Source organism: Micropterus dolomieu, linkage group LG15, assembly GCF_021292245.1.
Source record: "Micropterus dolomieu isolate WLL.071019.BEF.003 ecotype Adirondacks linkage group LG15, ASM2129224v1, whole genome shotgun sequence".
Classification (NCBI taxonomy): Eukaryota; Metazoa; Chordata; class Actinopteri; order Centrarchiformes; family Centrarchidae; genus Micropterus; species Micropterus dolomieu.
This window is the reverse complement of record NC_060164.1, coordinates 17,224,596-17,247,255: the sequence shown is the minus strand read 5'-3', so window position 1 is coordinate 17,247,255 and position 22,660 is coordinate 17,224,596. Positions and strand designations below refer to the sequence as shown.

Here is a 22,660-nt window from a genome sequence, read left to right as displayed (position 1 = left end):
AGTCCAGTCCTTTTTGTCTTTGCGAGACGCTTCTGACGCTGTGTCTTGTTCAAGAGTGGCTTGACACAAGGAATGCGACAGCTGAAACCCATGTCTTGCATACGTCTGTGCGTGGTGGTTCTTGAAGCACTGACTCCAGCTGCAGTCCACTCTTTGTGAATCTCCCCCACATTTTTGAATGGGTTTTGTTTCACAATCCTCTCTAGGGTGCGGTTATCCCTATTGCTTTTACACTTTTTTCTACCACATCTTTTCCTTCCCTTCGCCTCTCTATTAATGTGCTTGGACACAGAGCTCTGTGAACAGCCAGCCTCTTTAGCAATGATCTTTTGTGTCTTGCCCTCCTTGTACAAGGTGTCAATGGTCGTCTTTTGGACAGCTGTCAAGTCAGCAATCTTCCCCATGATTGTGCAGCTTACAGAACTAGACTGAGAGACCATTTAAAGATACTGATTTGGGGGTTTTCATTAGTTGTCAGTTATAATCAACAAAATTAAAAGGAATGAACACTTGAAATATATCAGTCTGTGTGGAATGAATGTATACATTATACAAGTTTCACTTTTTGAATGGAATTACTGAAATAAATCAACTTTTTGATGATATTCTAATTATATGACCAGCACCTGTACACGATTTACATTTACGAGTGACATATTCTTTAGGGTTCTCCATTTTATCCTCTTCACAGACCTCGTGCTTGGTAATCTGGTGCATAGCTTCCTCTCATCTGCTTCATAGAGCTCTTGGTGGATTTTCTCATCTGCCTCTGCAAATTGGAGACAGGCCAAAGTGTGCAGTAGTTTCATCTGAGTTCTTGGTTGGTTCTATGAATAACTCTCTGAATAGGTGTACTGTATTTGGTGGCATTCTCCAGTTCCACTTTAAGATTTTCCTCAAGGTCCTTGAAAAACCAAAGTATCTGAGCATAGCTAGATTATCTGTTCTCTTTCATGTTGTTATTATGGGCCTTGCATTAAGAAGATACTGTAAGTTATGTGGCAGGAGTAAGCTGTATGTGCATCTCCTGTCCATACTATGCACACATCTAACCTCTGCTACTGAATTGATTCAGTTTTCTTCAGTTATTCATGTCTGTTGTCCTGTGTATGTCTGAGACCAACAGTGGTAATCAGTTAAAGATTAAACAAAGCAAATTATTTCATTATGGAGGAAACGATGATTGTAGCTCATAAGATCAGTTGACACTCAGTAAATAATGTGATAATGCCTGCGTAAAAGCATTGGCAGTGTACAGTATGGCTTAATGTATGTAAGAAACTCTTCAGTCAAAACAGTCAGTGGAAAGTTATCTTAAAACTTTCTAACATGACACTTAAGATTTATTCAAGGTAACGTGGTGAAGTAAATTGTGACTTGATGGAAAAAATGCAGCAGATTTCAATAAATAATAAATAAAAATACTGCCAGTGAGTAATGTGCAAAAATGTTTTTTTTTTTAGCATTAATGTCAAATATTAAACTAAATTATGGGACCGACAACACGGCGGTGTTGGCCTATTTGAATCACCAGGGGGGTCTGCGCTCACGCCCGTTATGCAAACTGGCACATCAGATCCTCCTGTGGTCCCAGCAGAGACTGCTGTCCCTCAGGGTGACATACATCCCTGGGACCCAGAATCAGGGAGCAGACCTGCTGTCGAGACAGGGGCTGAGGCCTGGGGAATGGAGACTCCACCCCCAGGTGGTGGAGTTATTATGCGAAAGGTTCAGCCCCATAGACGTGGACTTGTTTGCGTCTCGAGAGACTACGCACTGTCCCCTGTGGTTCTCCCTCTCGCCCCCAGCCCCGCTAGGGCTGGATGCCATGGTGCAGACGTGGCCGAGGCTGCGCCTGTATGCTTTTCCCCCAGTCGCTCTGCTCCCGGGGGTTCTGGAGCGGGTCCGTCAGGACGGTGTCAGTCTACTGCCGGTAGCCCCGTTTTGGCCGGCCCGAGTGTGGTTCTCGGACATAATATCGCTCCTCGAGGGCCAGCCATGGCAGGTCCCCCTTGCCCCGCCCTGTGGAGACTGTGGGTCTGGCCCCTGAGGGGGCCCAGTTCCTGGAGACGGGCCTGACGGCGGGGACAGTCGAGACGCTGCTCAGCTCCAGAGCCCTGTCCACGAGAAGGACATACGGCCTGAAGTGGAATGTGTTTGCCACCTGGTGTAGAGAACGGGTGGTGGACCCAGTTACCTGCCCGGTGACTATGGTACTGGAGTTCCTCCAGGACCGTTTCTCTGCTGGCCTTTCCCCATCCACACACAAGGTGTATGTGGCTGCCGTGGCGGCGTTCCACAAACCTCTGAGTTATGGGCCTCTGGGGAGGCTTCCACTGGTCGTGCGCTTCCTCCCTGGAGCCCGGAGGATGAGACCCGTGACTCGTTCCAGGGTTCCCACTTGGGACCTGCCGTTTGTTCTTGAAGTGTTGGCTGAGGCCCCCTTCGAACCCCTGGAGTCGGCTGAGGCCAAGCACCTGACCCTTAAGATGGTCTTTCTCCTCGCTATCACTTCTCTGAGGAGGGTGGGGGATCTCCAGGGACTTTCGGTTTCTCCTCAATGCCTGGAGTTTGCCCCGGGGAGGGTCAGAGAGATATGTCCCTAAGGTTCCGTCCAGGTTGGCAGGGTCTACGGAGCTGCAGGCGTTTCATCCCCAACCTCATGTGACGGCGGAGGACGGGAGACTTCATCTGCTCTACCCGGTCAGAGCACTGAGTATTTACACTCTGAGACCAGTTGCTGGTGTGTTTCGGGTCCCCCAAGGCTGGGCTCCCCGCTTCTAAACACACGATCAGCAACTGGATTGTTCAGACTATTTCCCTGGCCTAATAGGTGCGTGGGTTACCTTCACCTATGGCCGTAAGGGCGCACTCTACTCGAGGCATGGCGGCCTCTAGGGCCCTCCTCGTAGGGGCTTCGCTCCAGGATTTGTGTGAGGCAGCTGGCTGGGCCGCTCTTCACACTTTCATCCGGTTTTACAGTCTGGACCTTCCTTCTGCACCCGGCACCCGTGCGCTCTCTTCCTAGTTGTGCCTACAGGTTTCTGCACGCTGGGGGGGCAGAGGGAGGCTTCGGCGTGGAATAGTGGGTATTCTCAATCCCATAGTGTCGTCACCGACGCAGTTCGAGTTCCCTCGAAGGGGAACGTCTCGGGTTACGTATGTAACCCTTGTTCCCCTCGAAGGGAACATTAGCAAAGAGCTAATGTGTCCGGTGTGCTTATATACGCCTCCAGTTACGCCGTCACACGCTACTGTTCTAGCAACGCCAATAGGATTGGAGTAGTTTCATTCATGATTTCAGCCCTGCCACGCCCAGAGGCGTTCCCATAGTGTCGTCACCGACGCAGTGTCTCGTTCCCCTTCTCGGGGAACAAGGGTTACATACATAACCCGAGACGTTCTTCAGAGTGAGAATGCGTTATTTGCCTAAACTACTATATTCAACAGCAGTGTGGAAACATGCCAAATGTGTTGTTATTTTGAGAACGAAGCTGGCCTTACTCAAAAGAAAAACATTAATGTGTAATATGTCTTACATAAAAATATATGTCAAATATTAAATCCAGGATATGATTAAATAAATGCAGGAAAAATACAGTATGTTGTGCAACAGGCTTGGGGCACTTGCAAACTTGTGCATATAAGGAAAGCAAAACAAGCCAAAGATGAAAAAGAGACATAAGAGCGGTGTTGCTCTTCTCGAGCAGTGTCATTATGAAGGCAGCATAAATACAAAAAATGTGTCCTATGAAGAGGATGCTAAAAGTAGGCCGTATCAATTTATCAATAATCACCAATAACTCTGCAATAGAGGCAAATTTGTTGTTTTTCATTCATAAAAATATTCTTCACCCGAATACACCAGAGCCAAGTTTGACAAACATTTCTATAAAAATGTAATTTGTTTATTTGATTGGCAGCCCTTTGGTATCTCTTTGAGTCAGTAACAGGTTATAGCCATGTTTGCTCAAATAGCATAAATTTGGAAAACCTGCGGGAGCAAATATGCATTTGAATATTTCTTTCTTTGAAGTTTTCAGTGAATATACAGTAATTTATAAAACATTTGTGAATAATTCTGTCCCAAAATGTCAATTTGTTGAAATGTCTTCTTGTCCCCGGTGTAGCAGAAAGCAGTATGGGACAATTACTACAGAAATTTTAATTAGACATCTAATTTGGTTAAAGCCAGGGCCATTTTGTCAGTAATCATATCTGTTCAGCCCTGGCTCTCCATGTTGTACCTACGGGGAGAAATGGGAGACTTAATATGATCAATAGTTCAATTCAATTTAGTCCTTAACATCTTTACAGCATTTTATCTTCATTCTGCCTCCTCAGCATACCAACACAACCTGTTCTGGACACAGTGCTGCATGTATTTTCCTGCATATAGCATGCCGACATGCTCAGGCAACCCTATGGCTGAGGCTGTCAGCGTGGACCCCCACCAGCTCCTCTCTCCTGGGTGGCTGTGATGGACAGGCTGTTGGGTAGATTGCTCTAGTGTTGTTTTAGTGTGAACATCACACATCATGTGAGAGAAACATAAATAAATTCATGAAATACATAATGATAAGAATTGTAACACCGCGACTCAACCTAAGACCGCGGAAGACAAAGAATTTATCTTTCCTGACAAATTCATGGATGTGGCATTGCCTACATTGCATGGATAAACAGAGGGGCTGGTATTTGAAGCTCAGCACTGCACAGAAACTACTGGCAGGCTGAGTTCAGCTCTGCCAAGCCACCAAGCCTTCCTGTGGCGAGGTTCTCTAACGCCTCGAAATCCTGCAGAGTGGGTTTTTTTATCAGCAAGCTGTGTTCCCCTCATGGGTTTCCTTTCTTCTCCACTGAATGCTGTCTATTAGAGCAGAAATTCCATAAAATCAGCCAAAGATTTTATCCTAGACCAGGATAAAGTTAATTTGGCTGGAACAATGCATAATGAGATCTCACTTGTTATCTTTTCTTTGTGACAGACACGCCTTTGTGTTTGCACTTCTTCGTGATTAAATCAAACATATGTTGTGCAGGTTCATATTTTTGTTACATGCACTCTGCCTGTTTTCACTGTGTTTCACTGTTTTTTTTTTAAGCAAGATAATGTCTTGGCAGTTAACATTAAAATTACCACTGTATCTCAGTGCTCCATACACACTGCTGTTGGCTGCTGTTGTGTTTCATGACACTTTCATTTTACTATGGCCACCTGCATTACTCGGTCTGTATGCGTTACACCATCTGGCTGCTGTGAGAAATGCCTCAAATTCAAAACCACAACTCTGATTAACTCACTGAAGTTTCCTTTTCTGATTTATGGTGATGCCTTTTGGCAAACACACAGTTTCAAACACTGTTTTTGAGCCTGATAAGACATATGGGTGAGAGAAACCCTTCCCTAGCATATTTATCTAATCAGCTGTTTTACTTTATTTATGCCAGAGAAGTACTTTATTAAAGAGACCAGGGAGCTTTTAGTTTGTCAACATGCAACTAATCTTCTACCATCACACTCAGCATTTCCAAATTTCAAATGGAGTGCTCAAGAGTTAAAAGTAGTTTAGAAAAAACATCCTTGCACAGTGAGCTCAACATTTTGTCTAATCTTGCCTGCATTGATCAGACCCCCCTCTACATGCACGCTGAAGCTTCCAGGCTCAGCAGGCGGCCGTAGCCTAGCTGCTGAACCAGCCTGGGCTTTCATTTATTGTGAAGAAGCAAATGATGCGAGAGTAGAAGCCCAAAAAAGAAGGAAGACGTTTCAGATGACTTATCAACCGAGCTGCTGCTTCCGCACGGGGCCGAGGAGTCCAATCAAGCCAGACACTTGCTGTTCTGCTTAACAGCCGTAACTGCAACATGAAGTATCTTCTTACTGTCCATTTAAAATGCTGGTTGCTTGATCAGATCAACGGTATTACTGTCTGCCAAAGTAACAAAGAGTTGCCATTAGTCACATTTAAGCTGAGCTTTTAAAAAGTACAGTCATATTAATAACGTAAGTTTCATTCACATTCTCCAATCTTCTGAGCATTTATTTCACTCCTCCCCATGTTCCTTATATCGGGTTTTATCAGGACACTAGTCACTTGAGTGATGACTATTTTGTGCCACTCAGCAGCTGGTTCAGAGCAATGGCTCATGAAGAAAGCTATTCCGATTCACAGATACTTATGAACTAATGATTCATTGATATAGGTTCTCCCAGTTTTTTCTCTAGTAACTAATCATAATCTGCTATATAGTGCTTAAATCAGTAATTCAGGACCCACTCATTAACAATTCATTATCAGCTCGTTCTTCGGCAGCTACTTTTTGTGACTGTATTGTAAAGTGTTATTGTTGTTTTATAATTTATGATTGCAGTGACCTGCTCTCCATAGGGGAGCCAACAGCTCTGACTTCAAACAACCTAGCTTCAGCACAACATCTGGCCTACGAGGAAATGTTGCCTTTGTTAATGAAGTGATGTAAATTGTTGTGGCAGACAAAAGCCTCTGTACATTACGTGTCTCACTGAGGTGTTATTGAAGTATATGAGGATGTGAATCCCTGTAGGAGTTTGTCACTGCAGAGAGAGTCGCAGGGCCATAAACAATGTAACAGAAATAGACAATTCTTTCTTTATGAAAGGTATTAAATGATGCTGTTAATGTGGGGATTTTATCAAATTAAATACTTTATCCTATAAAGGCCTGTGGGGTCTTTGAATTTGCTTGCTAAGTTGTTTTCTTTATTCCATGAAAGGCATTCGTGTCACATTGTTCCACATTGTTAACACTTGTGTGGTGTTAATATAAAGCAGGTGTTCTCACCCTCCTCCTCCCAATTAGTTTGTCTTAGCTGTGACATTTAATGTAACTCGAAATCACTAACTTGAATATAATCATTACACAATCTTAATGAAATAAAAATGTGAAATTCAAATCTTCATGATTAAAGCTGCTATAATCAATCGTACTTAAATTAACAGTGGATCGCATCACTGCTTGTATGTGTATTGCTCATAGTAATGAATTATCACCCAATTCTGCAGTTCCCCTCAGCTCCGCGGAGAGTTTTGGCATCTTTTAGCTCATTATTTTGGTTTTACTGCCCGCATCTTTAATGTTTTTATTTACTCTTAGAGCGTCATTTCCAATATGCTGCAGGCTGCTGTTTTGGTAAAACAGCTCTAAAACCTCCCTGTAGCCCAGTAGCAAATTATTAAAACCAAGTAGTTGCAGTATAAAGAATTGTTCACAGTGAAGTCTGGTATATCTGGTGTAACCAGGACATTGTTTCTGGAAAGAAAGACAAAAAGTATTTTGTCAGTGCTGTGTGCACCACAAACAAAATTTTGTTCACTTTTTTTGGGTAAATTTTAGACAACCTGAGCAGAAAACATCAAAGCTATAGTATCTGCATGGCCAGATACCGCTACAGTCTTTCGTTATTTGGGGGTGAGCTGACCCTTTTAAAAACATAAACTATCCCTGGAAGAAAAAACTGTTAAGTTGATTGTGTTTTTCCTTGTTTATTCCTGTTCAGGGCCAAAGGTGGGCTGGAGCCTATCCCATCATGCACTGGGTAGGAAACACCTGAGACATGTGACCAGTTTTTGAGATGTCATATTTATCTTTATTATTAATATTCCAGCCAGTAACTCCTGTAACAATTGCTTTTATGGAATCATCCATCTGTTTAATTGCTGTAAATGTGATGACAGTTTTATTGATGAGGCAACTTAATTCCAACAGCTGATAAGGCTGGATCTACGGGTTGGTGAGAGTGGGAATGAATTGTAATGTGTCGCCTCCTTCATTTGTAGCATGTGTTCATTTTTCAATAACAGAATCACCCCTCCTGCTTTCTTGATACCTCTACACCACCCCTTCTCCTCTTCATACCGCAACAGTAATCTTCTCACCCTAAGCTCTTTCAGTCACCATTAAGCCTCCATTCGTTCTGACATAATGATCAAACTCATCCCAGTCCATTTACCTCCAAGGTTTAAGATTTACAAAGGATTAGAGGTTGAAAAATCAATTTGCTTGCTCTTGGATGTCAAGTAATCCAGTTTGGAGATATGCTGGTGCTACTGCAGTTAAATGGGCTATGCACTACATGGTCACTGGCATCAAATTTGACACCTGAAAGGGCAAGATATGCTAATACATTATTATTTCATTTCAGAGAGTAAGTCATGCCATTATCTGGTGTACGGTGTGATCATAAAAAGAAGAGCCTCTGTCCTTTGATTTCAAATAGCAATTTAAACGCTTATGTGACATGCTGAACTTCAAACACCTGTTACCCACAGAAGAACCTACAACCTGAATATTGTATCGGTGTATTGATGTTTTTTAAAAAGGGTCAGCTCACCCCCAAATACCGAAAGACTGTAGCGATATGTTATTCATCTTACACTTTCAACATAGAAAACCTTTCCTACCAGCAATAAGGCGGATGCAAATTATAACTGACTCTAGTCCTGGATCCTTCCCAAGTAAATGCATAAAGTTAATTGCCATACAGAATGGGGATAATTTTCCAACTGCTGGGAGATGTTTTATTGTGTATGACAGAGTCCATGAGGGTATGACTTTTGGAAGGTAAAAAGGCCATTTTATTGGAAGACCATAAATCTCTGCAACCCAGTCTGGACACTTGGTACTGTAGTTATAAAAAGCTACATGGATTATCTCTGAACTAGCGCTCATAGAAAGGATTTCATACATTCAGCACAAAGTAATAGCAGAGTCAGAGTTTTAGTAGTTAGCTCATTCACAAAGAGAGCAAATAATTAAAGCAATACTGTTCTTTAGAAACTTGTGGTGTTACAATGTGGTTTGTGATTTAATAATCACAATATATGAACTGATACATGGTGCAGTAAAGGCACATAATAGGAAACGCAAATGAGTATAGTGTGCAGGACATGTGAGAACTTTTAGGAAAATTAATATATTACTGTATAACGATTATTAGATTCATGAATTAGCAGAAAGTGAATTAATCAGACACTATTCTAATAATCATTTAATTTTCATTTTTAAGGAAAATAGAAAACCTGTTTCTAGCTTCTCATTTGTGAGGATTTGCTGCTTTTCTGTGTTTTATATCATTGTAAATAGAATATATTTGGGTTTTGAAGACATTTAAAGATATAAAAGAGCATCTGGGAAAATGTGGTGAGCATTTTTAACTGTTAGATGTTTTATAGACCAATCAATGAATTAAGGAAATAATCAGTAGTTACAATCAATATACTGTACATAATGAAAAGCTTACACAATAAGGAGTTTCTGTTTGTTCTTTACTAGATTTAATTGGTTTTGGAGATTCTGTTTAATGATAAAGGAATTAACAATATCAATTAAGGTAATCAGATAACCTGTATTTAGGATGGAGTACATGTACAATCATGTTTTTAAATGAAGTCATCTGTACACAAGTGACCTTGTAGAGCCACAGTGTGCATCTGTCACAATTCTCTTTCACATAAGCAATTAGTTTCAAGGGGGGCAAGACTCTATCTAGCAGAGACTGAGCAGGACTGACCTTTCTAGGCGAAACCCTCGAAAAATTGTCTGAGTAAGGTTTTAAAAAGTTATAATTTCTTGTTTACATGATGGAGTTCTTACTTGTTATCGAGAATGTTACCCCAAACACTCATAAAACTTGATAATCAGAAGATAGCTATGAAAAGCTGAACAAGATGCCCAGAGAGGCTTCCCAAGAGAGCTATATGATCTGTAGATTTTATGATTGCACAGTGCAGGCAGGTCATTGTTTTGGTGATTATTTTGTGGAAAGGGTGAAGGGCACACCGTGAGCAACTGTTTGTGTAAAGGACAAATGAGATTTTATAAAACGGCATGACTCAAAATGCATCTTTTGGAAGGACTCATCATACTAATTTAAATTTTTTCTAATATTATTGCCTCGCTGAGAAAAATGGAAATTACAAGTTAAATGTACATCAACTTCACTTTATGCATCATTATACAAACATATGCTTTGATTTAGGTTTTGATATTTGCTAAGGAAATGAGGCAAATAGAAATGTCCACAGTGAGTCATTCATTAATATCTAGGGTAATTTTCAAGACATCTTGAAATGTATGTGTATTAAGCAAAGGCCTGCGTATTGTAAACCATGTATGACACTTTTTATGATCTTCTTCAAAAAGGTGTCCATGATATTTACGAGGTCTCTTTCTCTGTGCCTGTAATGAATTTTAGTGTTGACTTATTTATTCATTTAGTCATAGTTTACCCATGGTAGCATTTGCTGGTACTCTACTGGGTCTTAAAACCATTATAGCATACAGATGTGATCAGCTTTTCCTCAGAGAAAATGCACAAGGTTTATAGCTTTACGACAAATAGGGTTTGTCAAGCCATCACGTTTTTTTAATAAAGCCGAGGCTGTCAGGGAGTTTAAAAGACATGTGCATGGACGCCTCGGCTCGGCTCTTTTGTTTTACTATGTGATGCTTTATTGCTGCTGTTCTCAAAACTGGTGAGACACTCCTTCGAAGCTAGTGATGTGTTTGATCTGTTTCGTAGGTGATCCTCATGTTGACAAAATACTACGACTTCAACTCTGGCAGAGTAACAGAGAGTTCTTTATGGAGGTAAGATCTTCTGTCTGGTATTACCTTCTATATAGAAGCTACAGCAAAACAAACAACAATACATTTGAGGATTTCTAATGTCATGACGTAATTCTAATGTTCTAGTTGGGGTCCTAGAGAACCCTCCTTAATAGGTCAAAAAACATAGCTACTTAACACATCAACTTCACATTTCCTAATTTAATGTGAGTTAATTTGCATTCCTGCTTATGGAGTTTTACAACAGTTTGTTCATAAGAGGTCTAAAAGAGCACTGGACCTCTCTGCACTAATGAAACATACATAATTTCACTTCTGTGTGTAGGACAAAATACTGTACATTTCTTTTTCTGATTTTATTAAGTGTTAATTTGAGAAGGGGCAATGTACATTGATCAATAATATTAATGTAACTGAGTTAGCCACAGGCTAGTTTTCATTGGCTATCCCTTTGTCTGATGTTGTTAGGCATCCTAAAATAATAAAACAAATACAGTACAAAACACAATACAATATAAGGTACACCTGTATAATCTATTGCAATCCAGTACAACAGCATTGCCATGACATTTAACCTCACAAACTTTATATGTTATGTAAGCAGTTTTTTGTGACACTGTTTTAGTGACACTGTAATATGTAAATCTATATATATTATGTATGTTTATTACTGAGGTCACAGTTAAATGTAGTGTTATACTGGACCTTGTATTGGCAAGTGTTTCTAATTTGTTGTGCTTCCCATTTACATACATGCACCTTTCAATGTAATGTCCAGTACAACACCACCGCTATGTTAATAATTCTAAAAAAAATATAAATCAATTAACATTGAAATCATAAAGTTTATGGCTGAACACTGGTGTTGAATTGCATTTGATTGTACAAGTGTACCTTAAGTGGCCAATGCTTTATGGTAATTTCTTTATTTTGTGCAAACCCAGTGTGTGGCAAAGACAATGATTCCCCTTAAATATATATCTCTACATATTGGATTTTAATAAGGTCACAATAAAATAAAGAAATATTTGAAGGGAAAAATGTAGTCGATTTTGCAATATTATTTAGTTTTACACATACAGGTTCTGTGGGAATGTCATCAGTACACAAGGGTTAATAATGAATAATTATTACATAGTTCCCAACTGCTCTTTAACAACAATAATAATAATAACAATAATCCAGGAATCCACAATCGTGTGCATGTGTGTTCATTTGAGACCAGAATCTATTTTGGTGACAATAAATGACATCCAAAAGGAACTCAGCAAAGCGGTGCCATTTTTGGAGGACAATCAATATTTCTGATTATATGTCTGGTTTTGAAAAAGTTTCAAAAACCCTGCCGTTGTCAAGCTTTTCTTTTTTTCAGCCAATAGACAGTATGTCCTCAAGTCCTCCATTTGAGTTATTAAACATGAAAATAAACATTAGAAAAACAAATTTTTACCCCAAAGCATCAATAATAATAATAGTAATAATAATATCTCATCCCTTCACCATGCATGCCACACAGGATATTGTTTGTTTATTTTGATAATTAAAAAAATCTCCATTCATCTAGCAAATTGATTCATGACTGCTGCTGTTGCAATTTTCTGCTTGCCTGATATGCTTAATGGTACCATCAGCATCTTAACTAGTAGGTGTTGCTCCATTCGCCACCACAACCTGTTTACTTTATCCTATAATTGAATTTTAGGTCAACTGATTATGGGACCACATATGAGAAACTTAATGAGCAAGTCGGGCCAAAAACCATACTGAGCTACTTGTACGTGAGTCCAAACAACAAAAGGAAGGTAAGTTACCACATGAATATAATGAAAAATCCTCCTCGTATTGTATAAATTATTATTATTGTATAGCATGTAGAGTTGTCATTTTCACTACATAGCAGCCCTGCAGGAGCTTACACCATGTGTCTGTTCCAAGCAGCACATTGCATAAGCACACTTAAGCCCTGTGGAATGGATACTGTCAAGGTGGGCCGCTGATTCCCCCGTCTCCTTTCTTGTCTCGTCTCAGATCATGTTACTTACCGACCCGGAGGTGGAGAACAGCCTGCTCATTAGCCTTGACGAGGGGGCGTCCTATCAGAAACACAGCTTAGCCTTTGATATCCTCAGCCTGCTTTTTCACCCCGAGCAGGAGGACTGGATCCTGGCTTACAGCCATGACCAAAAGGTAACATGTAGCTGTCAGATGGCGTGAAATGGGTGGAATAAAAAAAGTGAGTATAGGCTGTTGTGTATGGTTCACTTGGTGCTTATCATGCTCTTGTTAGCTTGGCTTGAGCATTCTGCCAGATTGTTGTTCTGTCCGATTATATATCACAAGCCTGAAAATTAATATCTCTATAAAATGATCCAAATCATAGGTTGCTGTCACAGTAGAAAGCATCCATTTTGATAAAAGCCACTAGCTTTCTGGATATGGTCTTGATGAGCAGACACCTGCCACTTAAAACAAGGCTAGAGTTGCCGAAACAGAGGCAGCTGATCACCTGCTCCCCTAAACAAGTCATAAGGTCTGGTAGCAGACTCTGACTTTGAACAGATGTGTCCTAGACAGCACAGGGGAAAGTTAACAAGGGAGACACACCCCCAAACAATCCACAATCTTGCACACAGACACAATTGTGAGCATAAACACACACCCTTCATTACTCCGTGTGAGAACCCTGCTGTCTGCTTTACTCAACACCAGAGACATCAAACTCAGCCTCCCCAGCCTGCTATTGGAAGAGTTGATTTTCACAGAGAAAAACAGTCAAGGTCTGAGAAGTGAGATAAATGGTGCAGGGAGGTAGATGAAAGCATAGTTGAGAGCCATCGAAGGGTCAAAATAAAGATGCTCTAGAGAAGTTTACCTTCAGGTTGTTCTTTGTCAAGCTAAATTTCATCTGCTTTTTTTTTCCTTTTATCGCTGCTGAAATGAATGTTATCTTGGTTTCATTTTACATTTATTGATTATCTGTCTTGTCTTTTAAAAGTTTTAAGCTCTTAGATAAGTCAAAATGATGTTGCTTATCCTTGTAAAGCTCTTAGCTCAAGATGCTTGCTGCTCGATCTTAATGGCAAGATGACAGCCCATGTCTGGACACAAGTCCAACTTTGCAGTAAAAAAGGAGACTAATGGCTTTGTGGAAAAAAGAGATTACAACAACAGTTACATTAGTGATTTTATAATACTTTTAAAATAAGGAGACACTTTGATTTTAATACAGAGGCCAATTTGGATATCCTCCATTCCCTCTTTTCCAAAGCATCATAATTAATCATGTTCAATATTTTCTGTTTTTATTTTTGAGTGTAACTGATGCATTTTCTCACGATTGATGCATTTTCACATAAAGTATTCACTCAGTACTTCAATATTCAAAACAACATCACCATATTGACACAACAAAATCTATAAACTTGACAGCTGCCTGATAATACTGTTGGACATAAATCAGGCAATAATTCTCTTGGATATTCTGACTTGGAAAATGATGCTTTATACTGTAACTCATTTGGTTAATGCATTCCTCTCATTTTTCAGCTTTATGTCTCTGTTGAGTTTGGGAGGAGATGGCAGCTTGTGCACGACAGCGTTGTCCCCAACAGATTCTACTGGTGAGATAAACAATCAGTCATTTACAGAGAGTTTGTGTTTCTAGGAGAGAGATGCTGCAGTATTCTTGCATATTTTGATATGCTTTAAAAACACCATGGATAACAGACAAGATCAATGATTATACATTAATTAATTAAAATGTTTGCATTTTTAGCATCTTCTTCACAGCAGTAGAACTGCAGAGGGGAAATGCCTTCACTGTACATACAGTATTTACATGTTCATTAAAATATGTTGGATGATTTGCCAAGTTTTCCCAGATTCTGGACACGGATGTGGTAGAAAGATGAACAATAACAATTACCAGAGTACTGTTCTATCTCACACAGGCTCCGCCCTCTACTGGACTCTATGGGTACTACCTCCTCCAATCACACGCACGCACTTGCCCACTGAAATTTTATCGTGCACGTAGCCGACCAATAGGACGTGAGTGACGTATTTAACAGTGTCCATACCACCTCAGCAGTGTCCCTCACCTTTTTTCTTCAGCAAACGGCGTACTGCTCACTGAATTTACCACCTCCTCGGATGGAATCGCCACTTCTAGAAAATTATCTTTGCACCCGGGCGAGGTGACCCATGTCCTGCCCGGACGAGTCCAGTCCCCCCTCCCCCAGCCAACCTGCGGCTGGGGAAGGGAGTGACTGGCCAAGTGACCGTTATGGAGGGAGAGAGGCCTGCTGACGCTGCCACAATATCCCGTCTGGTGTTCAAGACGCCATTGTTTTACATGTGCTGCTTGTGTACACTATGGTAAGGCTTTTGAGAATGTGGAAACCGTTTTTTGAGTAAAACATATTAATTACTTTCCTCAAAGAGCTAAGTTAACTTCTCTCATCAAAGAGCTAACTCCTGGGGTGAGGCTTCGGGGTTCGCCCTGCAGCCTTGTATTCACGAAGCCACTGTTCAAACATGTGCTGCTTGTGTACACTGTGGTGATGCTTGTGAATGTTATATTGTTTATTAGAAATTTCCCCACCACCAACCCCATCCCATTGAGCTAGCTGTGTCGAACGCGCCGCTGCGCTCACCGACGCTAAGCTAACGGCTCGAGAGACAGCCAAAGTCAGGTCTCTCTCGGTATAGCGGGACGAAAGAGATTGCTCACTGCTTCAGTTGGTTTCGTTTCCTCCATGAGCTAACTCTGCGTTCCCAGTGCGCTCACGGCAGTGTCCACGGGAACACTGCTAGTTCACTGACAGTGTGTGTAGGTTCCTAAAACACACAACCGCATTGTCAACATATCCTCAACCGAACCAGCGCAGCGTTCAGCTGACTAGCTACGACGGCAAGAGCCGAGCTAACGCCAATCTAGGTCAGATATAGCCGGAGAGATGCAACCAGACAACACGTCTCTTCCCGCGGTGCGGCCCGTGGCACTTTATCACAGTGAACAGCGGCTCATTCTTGCATTCAGCAGCCTGTCTTGGGGCATATCTGCGCATGACATGCACAGAGGTCTTGCTCCATGTACTTTTTGGTCCCCAAAAAGACGAGAGGCTTCTGAGCCATTCTGGATCTCCGCCACCTGAACCTGCATAATGGACAAAAGGGTGTTTCCACGTGCTGATGATCAAGAAACTGCTGGAGCCAGTGCAGCCCGGCAACTGGTTCACCACCATCGACCTGAAAGACGCCTATTTCATGTCGAGGTGACACAGTAACAGGGAATTTCTACGCTTCACCTCTCAGGGGGTAGCCTACAAATACATTAGCCTCCCCGTCAACTACTCGCTAGCCCCCCACATGCTCAGCAGATGCATCGCACTGCAATTGTTGCGTGAGAAGGGTGTGTGCACATTCCACTCGGAAGTGTGGAAGTGTCTACGACCCTTTTTACTGTGCCCGTTTGTGCGTTTCTATCTCTTGGATATGTCGGGATCCTTCTCAGGATCCTGCTCGCAAGTGCGACCTAGGATCTGAAAAGTGAGGATCTGGTGACTACTGGGTGTAGAGGGAGAACATACACTGGCAGTGCCTGACGTTCCAGTGAGAAGTCAGGGCAGTGCAGGTGTTAATGGTCATGCCAAGTCTCTATCGGTCCTGCGACCTTCTCAGGGGTGTCCCACCATTCTGTCACTAGGTGATGTGGTGGACAGGGCTTTGGCCGGCCTGTTTCCGACCGGGTTGGCGTGGTGGACTTTGGCTGGTCGCGGCTAGGGCGGACAGTCATCTGGCTCCACCCACTGTACCCATAGAGTTCAGTAGAGGGCAGAGCCTGTGTGAGATAGAACGAAGGTTACGATATGGTAACCCTAGTTCTATAAGCACAGGCGGAGCCGTCTACCGATGAGCCCTGCCGCTCTGACGCCGTCTGCTGAAGAGTCGGTCGGATGCTGAGGCAGTAGGGACACTGTTATTTATACGTCACGCAAATAAAATTTCAGTGGGCAAGTGTGTGCGTGTGATTGGAGGAGGTAGTACTCATAGAGTCCAGTAATTTTAATGTTTTACTGGTCAAGCTAGTTTTAACTTCTTTATATGTAGTATGGTACCACTACCAGTGGTTCCCATATCTTAGGTGTTGTGAGATAATTAATGAGAGGCTTAGAGTAGAAAAGCACCCTTTTGCTGGAAATTGAACAACTCATTGGCATCTGAAACCTGGGACAAGGGGCTCCACATGAATACTGCTTTTTTGTCAGGGGTTTTGTATTTGTTATATTTATATTATATTTTAACCTTATCACGTGTTTTACTATGTAAAATCTTAATTTGAAAAGTAGTATCTACAGGTGTCAGATAAACATAGGGGAGTAAAAAGTACAACAGTAGGAAAAGAAGTATAAAGTAACATGGAATGGAAATATCCAAGTACAAATACCTTAACATTGGACTTAAGGACAGTACTTGAGTAAATGTAAATTCCACCAGTGTTACTAAGGTTCAGTATGTAATATTTCTGAGGATCTATTGACAGAAATGCAATATAAGATCCATAACTATGTTTTCAGACCTTACATAATAACCCATTTTGTTTTTATTACCTTAGAATTACCCATTCATATCTACAGCTACAGGTACTAGTTACTTAAAACATATGAAGAGAATAAAAAAATGTAATGTTTTGTTATAAATTAAATTACTTAACAGTTTATACAAGTAGCCTACAGCTAGTAGGCCTACATTAGTAAGGCCAAATGACAGAAACTGTCTTAGTCATTTTTCATGTAAAAGCATTTCATGGTTCCAGCTTCATAAACGTGAAGATTTGCTGCTTTTCCTTTTTTGATTATTTTAATGTAGCTTTAATAATTTTGAGGTTTTGACAAAACAAGCATTGTGAAGCTGTCACTTTGGGCTCTGGGTAACTGTGACAACATTTCTCACTATTTTCAGAATCTTTACAATTGATTAATGGAGAATAATCAGCTGATTAATACTTAATGAAAATAATCATTAATTGCAGTCTGATACAACATTATTCAACCTCAACCAACTGCAGTAATGCATGAGGAATAATAATCTAATGACATAATAGTCATAGGGGACATATTTCTTTCTGCTTTGAGTAGGCTACTTTTATCTTTATATTTCTGCTTATAGCCTTCTTACATACTTTTACTAAACATATTCAATGCAGTACTTTTACTTGTAACAGAGTATTTTTACAGTGAGGTATTAGTACTTTTACTTAAAAAAAGGATCTGAACAGGCCTACTTTGTTCACCTCTGGCTAAGCCAAAGCTTCTGGTTGCAAAGAGGTTGGAGAGTTTTTGACTGCATCAGTAATAATTTAGCACGCATTTGGCTATACTCCCAAACATCAGTTGCTTTTACTATATTTGATCACAGGCAAGTGATTTCTTCCAGGAATCATAAAATCAAAATGCCAAAAAAACCTGCATTCATCGAGCTTGCTCTTCCAACTACCTGTGTGCGCACGCGTGCATGCATTTTGCCTGGTAACGAACGTCCTTGCAGCGGGATCACGGAATTTACCCGGAAACAACAAATTCGAATTTTGAATTCGAATTTCTGATCGGCTTAACGGCTCTGGCATTTTAGTACAGAGAAAGCTGTGAGCTCTGCAGAAAACTCTGTATGCCTGTGCCTCATCCAAAAATTGTATATAGCAGGACATTTTCATGGGCATTATCTCTTACTTCTCAGCGTGAGAAATACAAGGTGTGGCGTGAGAGCATGTGAACTGGTTGAAATGTGTGTGTCTCACGGTGAATCCGTGAGTCTTGAGAGCCCTGAAAAATATACCTAAAGAAACCTCATTTCTTGACTGGCTACTGTCGGTTGTCTCAGAAGAGAAATCTTTTGTGCTGTGTCAGCCACCATAACTGTCCTACGCTCTTTGAAAGGGTAGGGTGCAGTGGTAGACCGGACCGATATTTGCGATTCACAACCCTCACCACTAGACGCCACTAAATCTTACACACTGAACCCTTAAAGGTAAATATTGCGTAAATGAACCATTACACATTTTAATCCTATTGCTTTTATTATTGAACACCAAACCAGGATAGGTTTTTAGGGAGGCAGATCATGGATTGATGAATAATGTGTGTATGTTATAGTGTGTTTTCCTTTATTACTTTTTTTTACATTGTGTATTAAGGGTCTAGTTTACACATACTGATTAATATTTGATCCATTTAATACAGTTTGCTCATGAAATAGTGGTGGAATACCACAGTGTATTAGAAATTGAGTCACATCCAAATATTATTCATCAGTTTTTCCATTTATTTTGTATGATACGTGATTTATTTAACAGAATCCGGACTGATGATGTGGTAGAGAGCTTCTGGGTACCTCATTGAGTGTTTTAATGTTATTAGCTGTTGAGTGCTGGTACAGGAATTATGACCCTGGATGAATGTTTCATTTATAATGTTTTTTATAGTTGTTGGCTACAAAATCACTTTCACACATAGAACTAAAAAAGCAAAACCACAGATAAATCACGGGGCTTGGAGTGACGGTACATGTTTTTGCAGCTTTTGCATTGTTCTGGGAAATACAATGACCTAACATATTAACAACAATATTACAGTAAATAAAAATCAGGAGTAGGAGGTGGTGACCAAGTACATATCAGACAAAGCACTCTTGTTTAATGAGGCTGATATTTGTATCTTCAAAGGGAAGGTGGGTGTATGACACTCATTTTTTATGGGGTTGAGTAGTCATCTATAACATGCTCCTTCTCTACTGTCTAATTTGTTTTTACTAATGTATACAGAAACTGTGGGAATTGTACCACAATTTACAGTTAGCTGAGAACATCTGTATAACCTAAAACAGCTGCATTAGTAAATCCACAGGAGTTAGTGACTCTATACTTGTGTGTGGTTAGTTAATTATGTATTGAGTCAAAAAAATGCACACATGGCCCACATGGACCAAAAATGCAGTTGCAGTGGTGAAACATTTGTCAGACAAGAGTATAACTTCTTTCATATATTACATTACAAAGATATTTAGTTTCTTTCCCAAGCTCGTAAGATAAAATCTGCCACACGGTTCCCCTCCTACAACACTTTTTTTTTTAAATTATCGTCTATGCATAAAAGCTAATCAGAAATAAAGGACATATTACCAAAAAGTGTAGCCCCTAATGAGCAATAAAACATAAAATGGACTTCATCTTCAATCTCATCTAATTCACATAACAAACAAAGCGTTTTCTCTTCAGGGAAACAATTAAATCTGTGTCTAGCTAATGGTGACGTACCCGAGCTCAGCTGTGCACATAGAAATCTTTGACTTTTAAATCCTGCTTCACATAAGGCTCTGCACTGTAGCTGTTTTGTATAAGAATATGTTCGTAATTTAGGTTTATACCAAACATCAATAGACCGTCCTTTCTCCCATATACTGTATCAGGAACAATTTACAGTTAACATCATAAATATTACACTGCTACTTGTTTTGAAAAATTTAGTTAATTATCACAGCATAGTTAATATTAATATACACAGGAATCATTTATATTCCAATCTGTTGGATGTTTTCCTTTTGAGTCAATATGCTGGACAATGGTGTCTGAGATTTCTTGCATCATCTTGAAGTTGAGTGTTAACAAGATGATCAATCAAAAATCAAATGTTGGATGTGAAAATATGTAGCCTACTTCCTTTTGTCTTTGAAGAAATAAGTCGTGGCAGAAAAAAATGCTCCCCACACCATCAGAGATCTGCTATGAAAGAATTACTTTCATCACATCCTGAAAATCTGCCAAACATGATTTACAAAAACATGTTAACAGACACCCATGCTAGGCAGACGCAGTGATGTTAGTCATGGGAGAACACAGAGTAACATTGCAGAGGTTTATTTAAGAGCCAGGGCTGCTGTTCAGTGATAGAATTGGATGAAGTATTTGACAGGAAGTCCATTAAAAGAGATGGAGCTGCGAGGCAATTACAGAGTGCTGAGGGAAGCAAGACCGGGGCTTTTTATATTATAGGTTTGGAAAATGAGAAGAATCCCATCTTCTGTCACAACAGCTACTATTAATACAACAAGTGGTCACTCCTGCCGTTCTGTACTTAACTGCTATCATGAAGAATCTTTATTGAAAGTGAATGAAATTGAGGTGCAATACACCTTACCGTAAAGTGCAGCGCAGGTCAAATCTGTGAGGCCAGTCTTAATAGATCAGATTGTATGTATTATTGCTCCTGAGAGAAAAGTAAAGATCATCAGCTGCATCTCTTATACCCTTACACAAAATGAAAATCTAACTCTAATGTAAACTACAAATATTGAAAGTGTTACTGTTAGCTAAATGCATTTATTGTGTGAACATTTTTAATTTTTCTTTGTTTTGTTGTTATAATTATTATTTTATTTAACATCACTTTATCAAATATGCCCTAGGAACATAACAAAAATAATAAATGAGGGCCTATCTACTGTATTTATTAACCATAACTGTTTAATCTTTTGAAAACGTAGGTATGACTTAGTTTCATTTATATATGCACAGAAACATCTGGGTTTCAGAGCTAGTAGCTTTTATTAATGCACTTTAGCACAAGTGGTATTTTGCTAATCTAACTGAGACTTGCTAGCTAGTCATTTAGCATAATATTTTGTAATTTGAGTAGGGCTGACCCCGAATAGTCGAAGATTTAATGCATAGATGGGCGGAGCCTGATTCGTCTGTCAGTCTCATATTCGAAGCTTTGCAACGAAACAAGGATCATGCCATTTTGGCAATATGGGGATGCTCAACATCTGAATTTACATTTTCTCCCAATAAGTTAATATACTGCCTTTTACAATATACATTTCAACGTTTAATGCTAGACATGTAAAAAGAATAAAACTTTCAATAAATGTTTTTAAAGTGCGTAAATAAATCCTAAATTGTAACCCCTAACCCTGGGTCGTCAGTGCGCTTGTGTAGGCGTAGCGTGTAGGTAGTGGCAGAAGAGGAACACTTGCTGAAGAGACAGAGCCCCAGCTTCACTGGTGCTGTTCTGAGTTGTCCGCACCTTGTGGGACTTTCGGAAAAATTATCACCGTTGATGAACCACACAAAGAATATTTTATTGTTTTTAAATAGCCGGCTATTTGAAATAGAGGAACCGCGACGTGCATACAGTTGTCGACAGCACGGAATGCACGCTAAACTCTGCACAAGAACGGTGAATGACAGGCGAGAGAGTTAATGTGTGTGGTGCACCCCATTTTTATTTAGATGTGTAAATCTCCTAGTGAACTTGCATTATAACTAGGCTAAGTCAGAACCTTCAAAGAGCTGGTATAGCCATCTCATTTTGGTGGAAAGGTTTTCAAGGCCTTTTTATTCATTTTTATTTAAATTCAAATAAATAACAAATAAAATTATTTGAGAAGGAGAAAACTATCTGAGAAGAAAAAATCAGTCTTTGGCTGAACAACTTAGGCGTACAATACAACTTCTGTTTTCAAGAGGCTATAAACAGGGATAACAAAATGGTTGGGATCAACTGATCTAAAAGTGGCTATGTGCTGTCATTATTAATGCACATGATGCCATTATTAATGGATACTTGCTTTTAGGCAGGAATCTAATGTTTATTACATGTTTGTCATGATGTTACAGGTCCAGACTGGGTTTAGACAAAGAGCAAGGATTGATTCATCTGGAGATCAGCATCTCTGATGGACGTGAGTAAACGAATGCCTTGTTAACACAGAAAAGTAGATTAGTCAAAATTGAATATATGAAAATAGATTTAATATCAAATTGGCCACATTTGTTGTAAGTCCTAACCCTTAACTAAAATAAACTAGCGAGAGATTGCTGTTTTTTACTACAGTAAAACTCTTCTCTCCATCTGTATTGACTACATGAAGAGTCTTCATACGATTAAGCTGTGTGGGCCAGGCTGCAACTTGGCTCTTTTCTTGGCCACAGTGCAGGGGGGGGGGACTTCCATAAGGCATCGTGTGTTAATGCCTAGTCCTTCGGGAGACCG

At 40.2% G+C, this 22,660-nt stretch overlaps 1 protein-coding gene across 2 annotated transcripts in view; it reads left to right on the top strand.

Annotated features, from left to right (window-relative positions):
* The window catches only part of LOC123984416 (VPS10 domain-containing receptor SorCS1-like), an 84,288-nt gene that overhangs the window by 40,346 nt on the left and 21,282 nt on the right, over positions 1–22,660 (top strand). For both annotated transcript variants that reach the window (XM_046071290.1, XM_046071289.1), the window contains 5 exons: positions 10,564–10,631; positions 12,313–12,412; positions 12,639–12,797; positions 14,157–14,230; positions 22,285–22,349. In XM_046071290.1, the coding sequence (XP_045927246.1) occupies positions 10,573–10,631; positions 12,313–12,412; positions 12,639–12,797; positions 14,157–14,230; positions 22,285–22,349 (457 nt within the window). In that variant the 5' untranslated portion in view covers positions 10,564–10,572. The remainder of the gene's footprint in view (positions 1–10,563; positions 10,632–12,312; positions 12,413–12,638; positions 12,798–14,156; positions 14,231–22,284; positions 22,350–22,660) is intronic.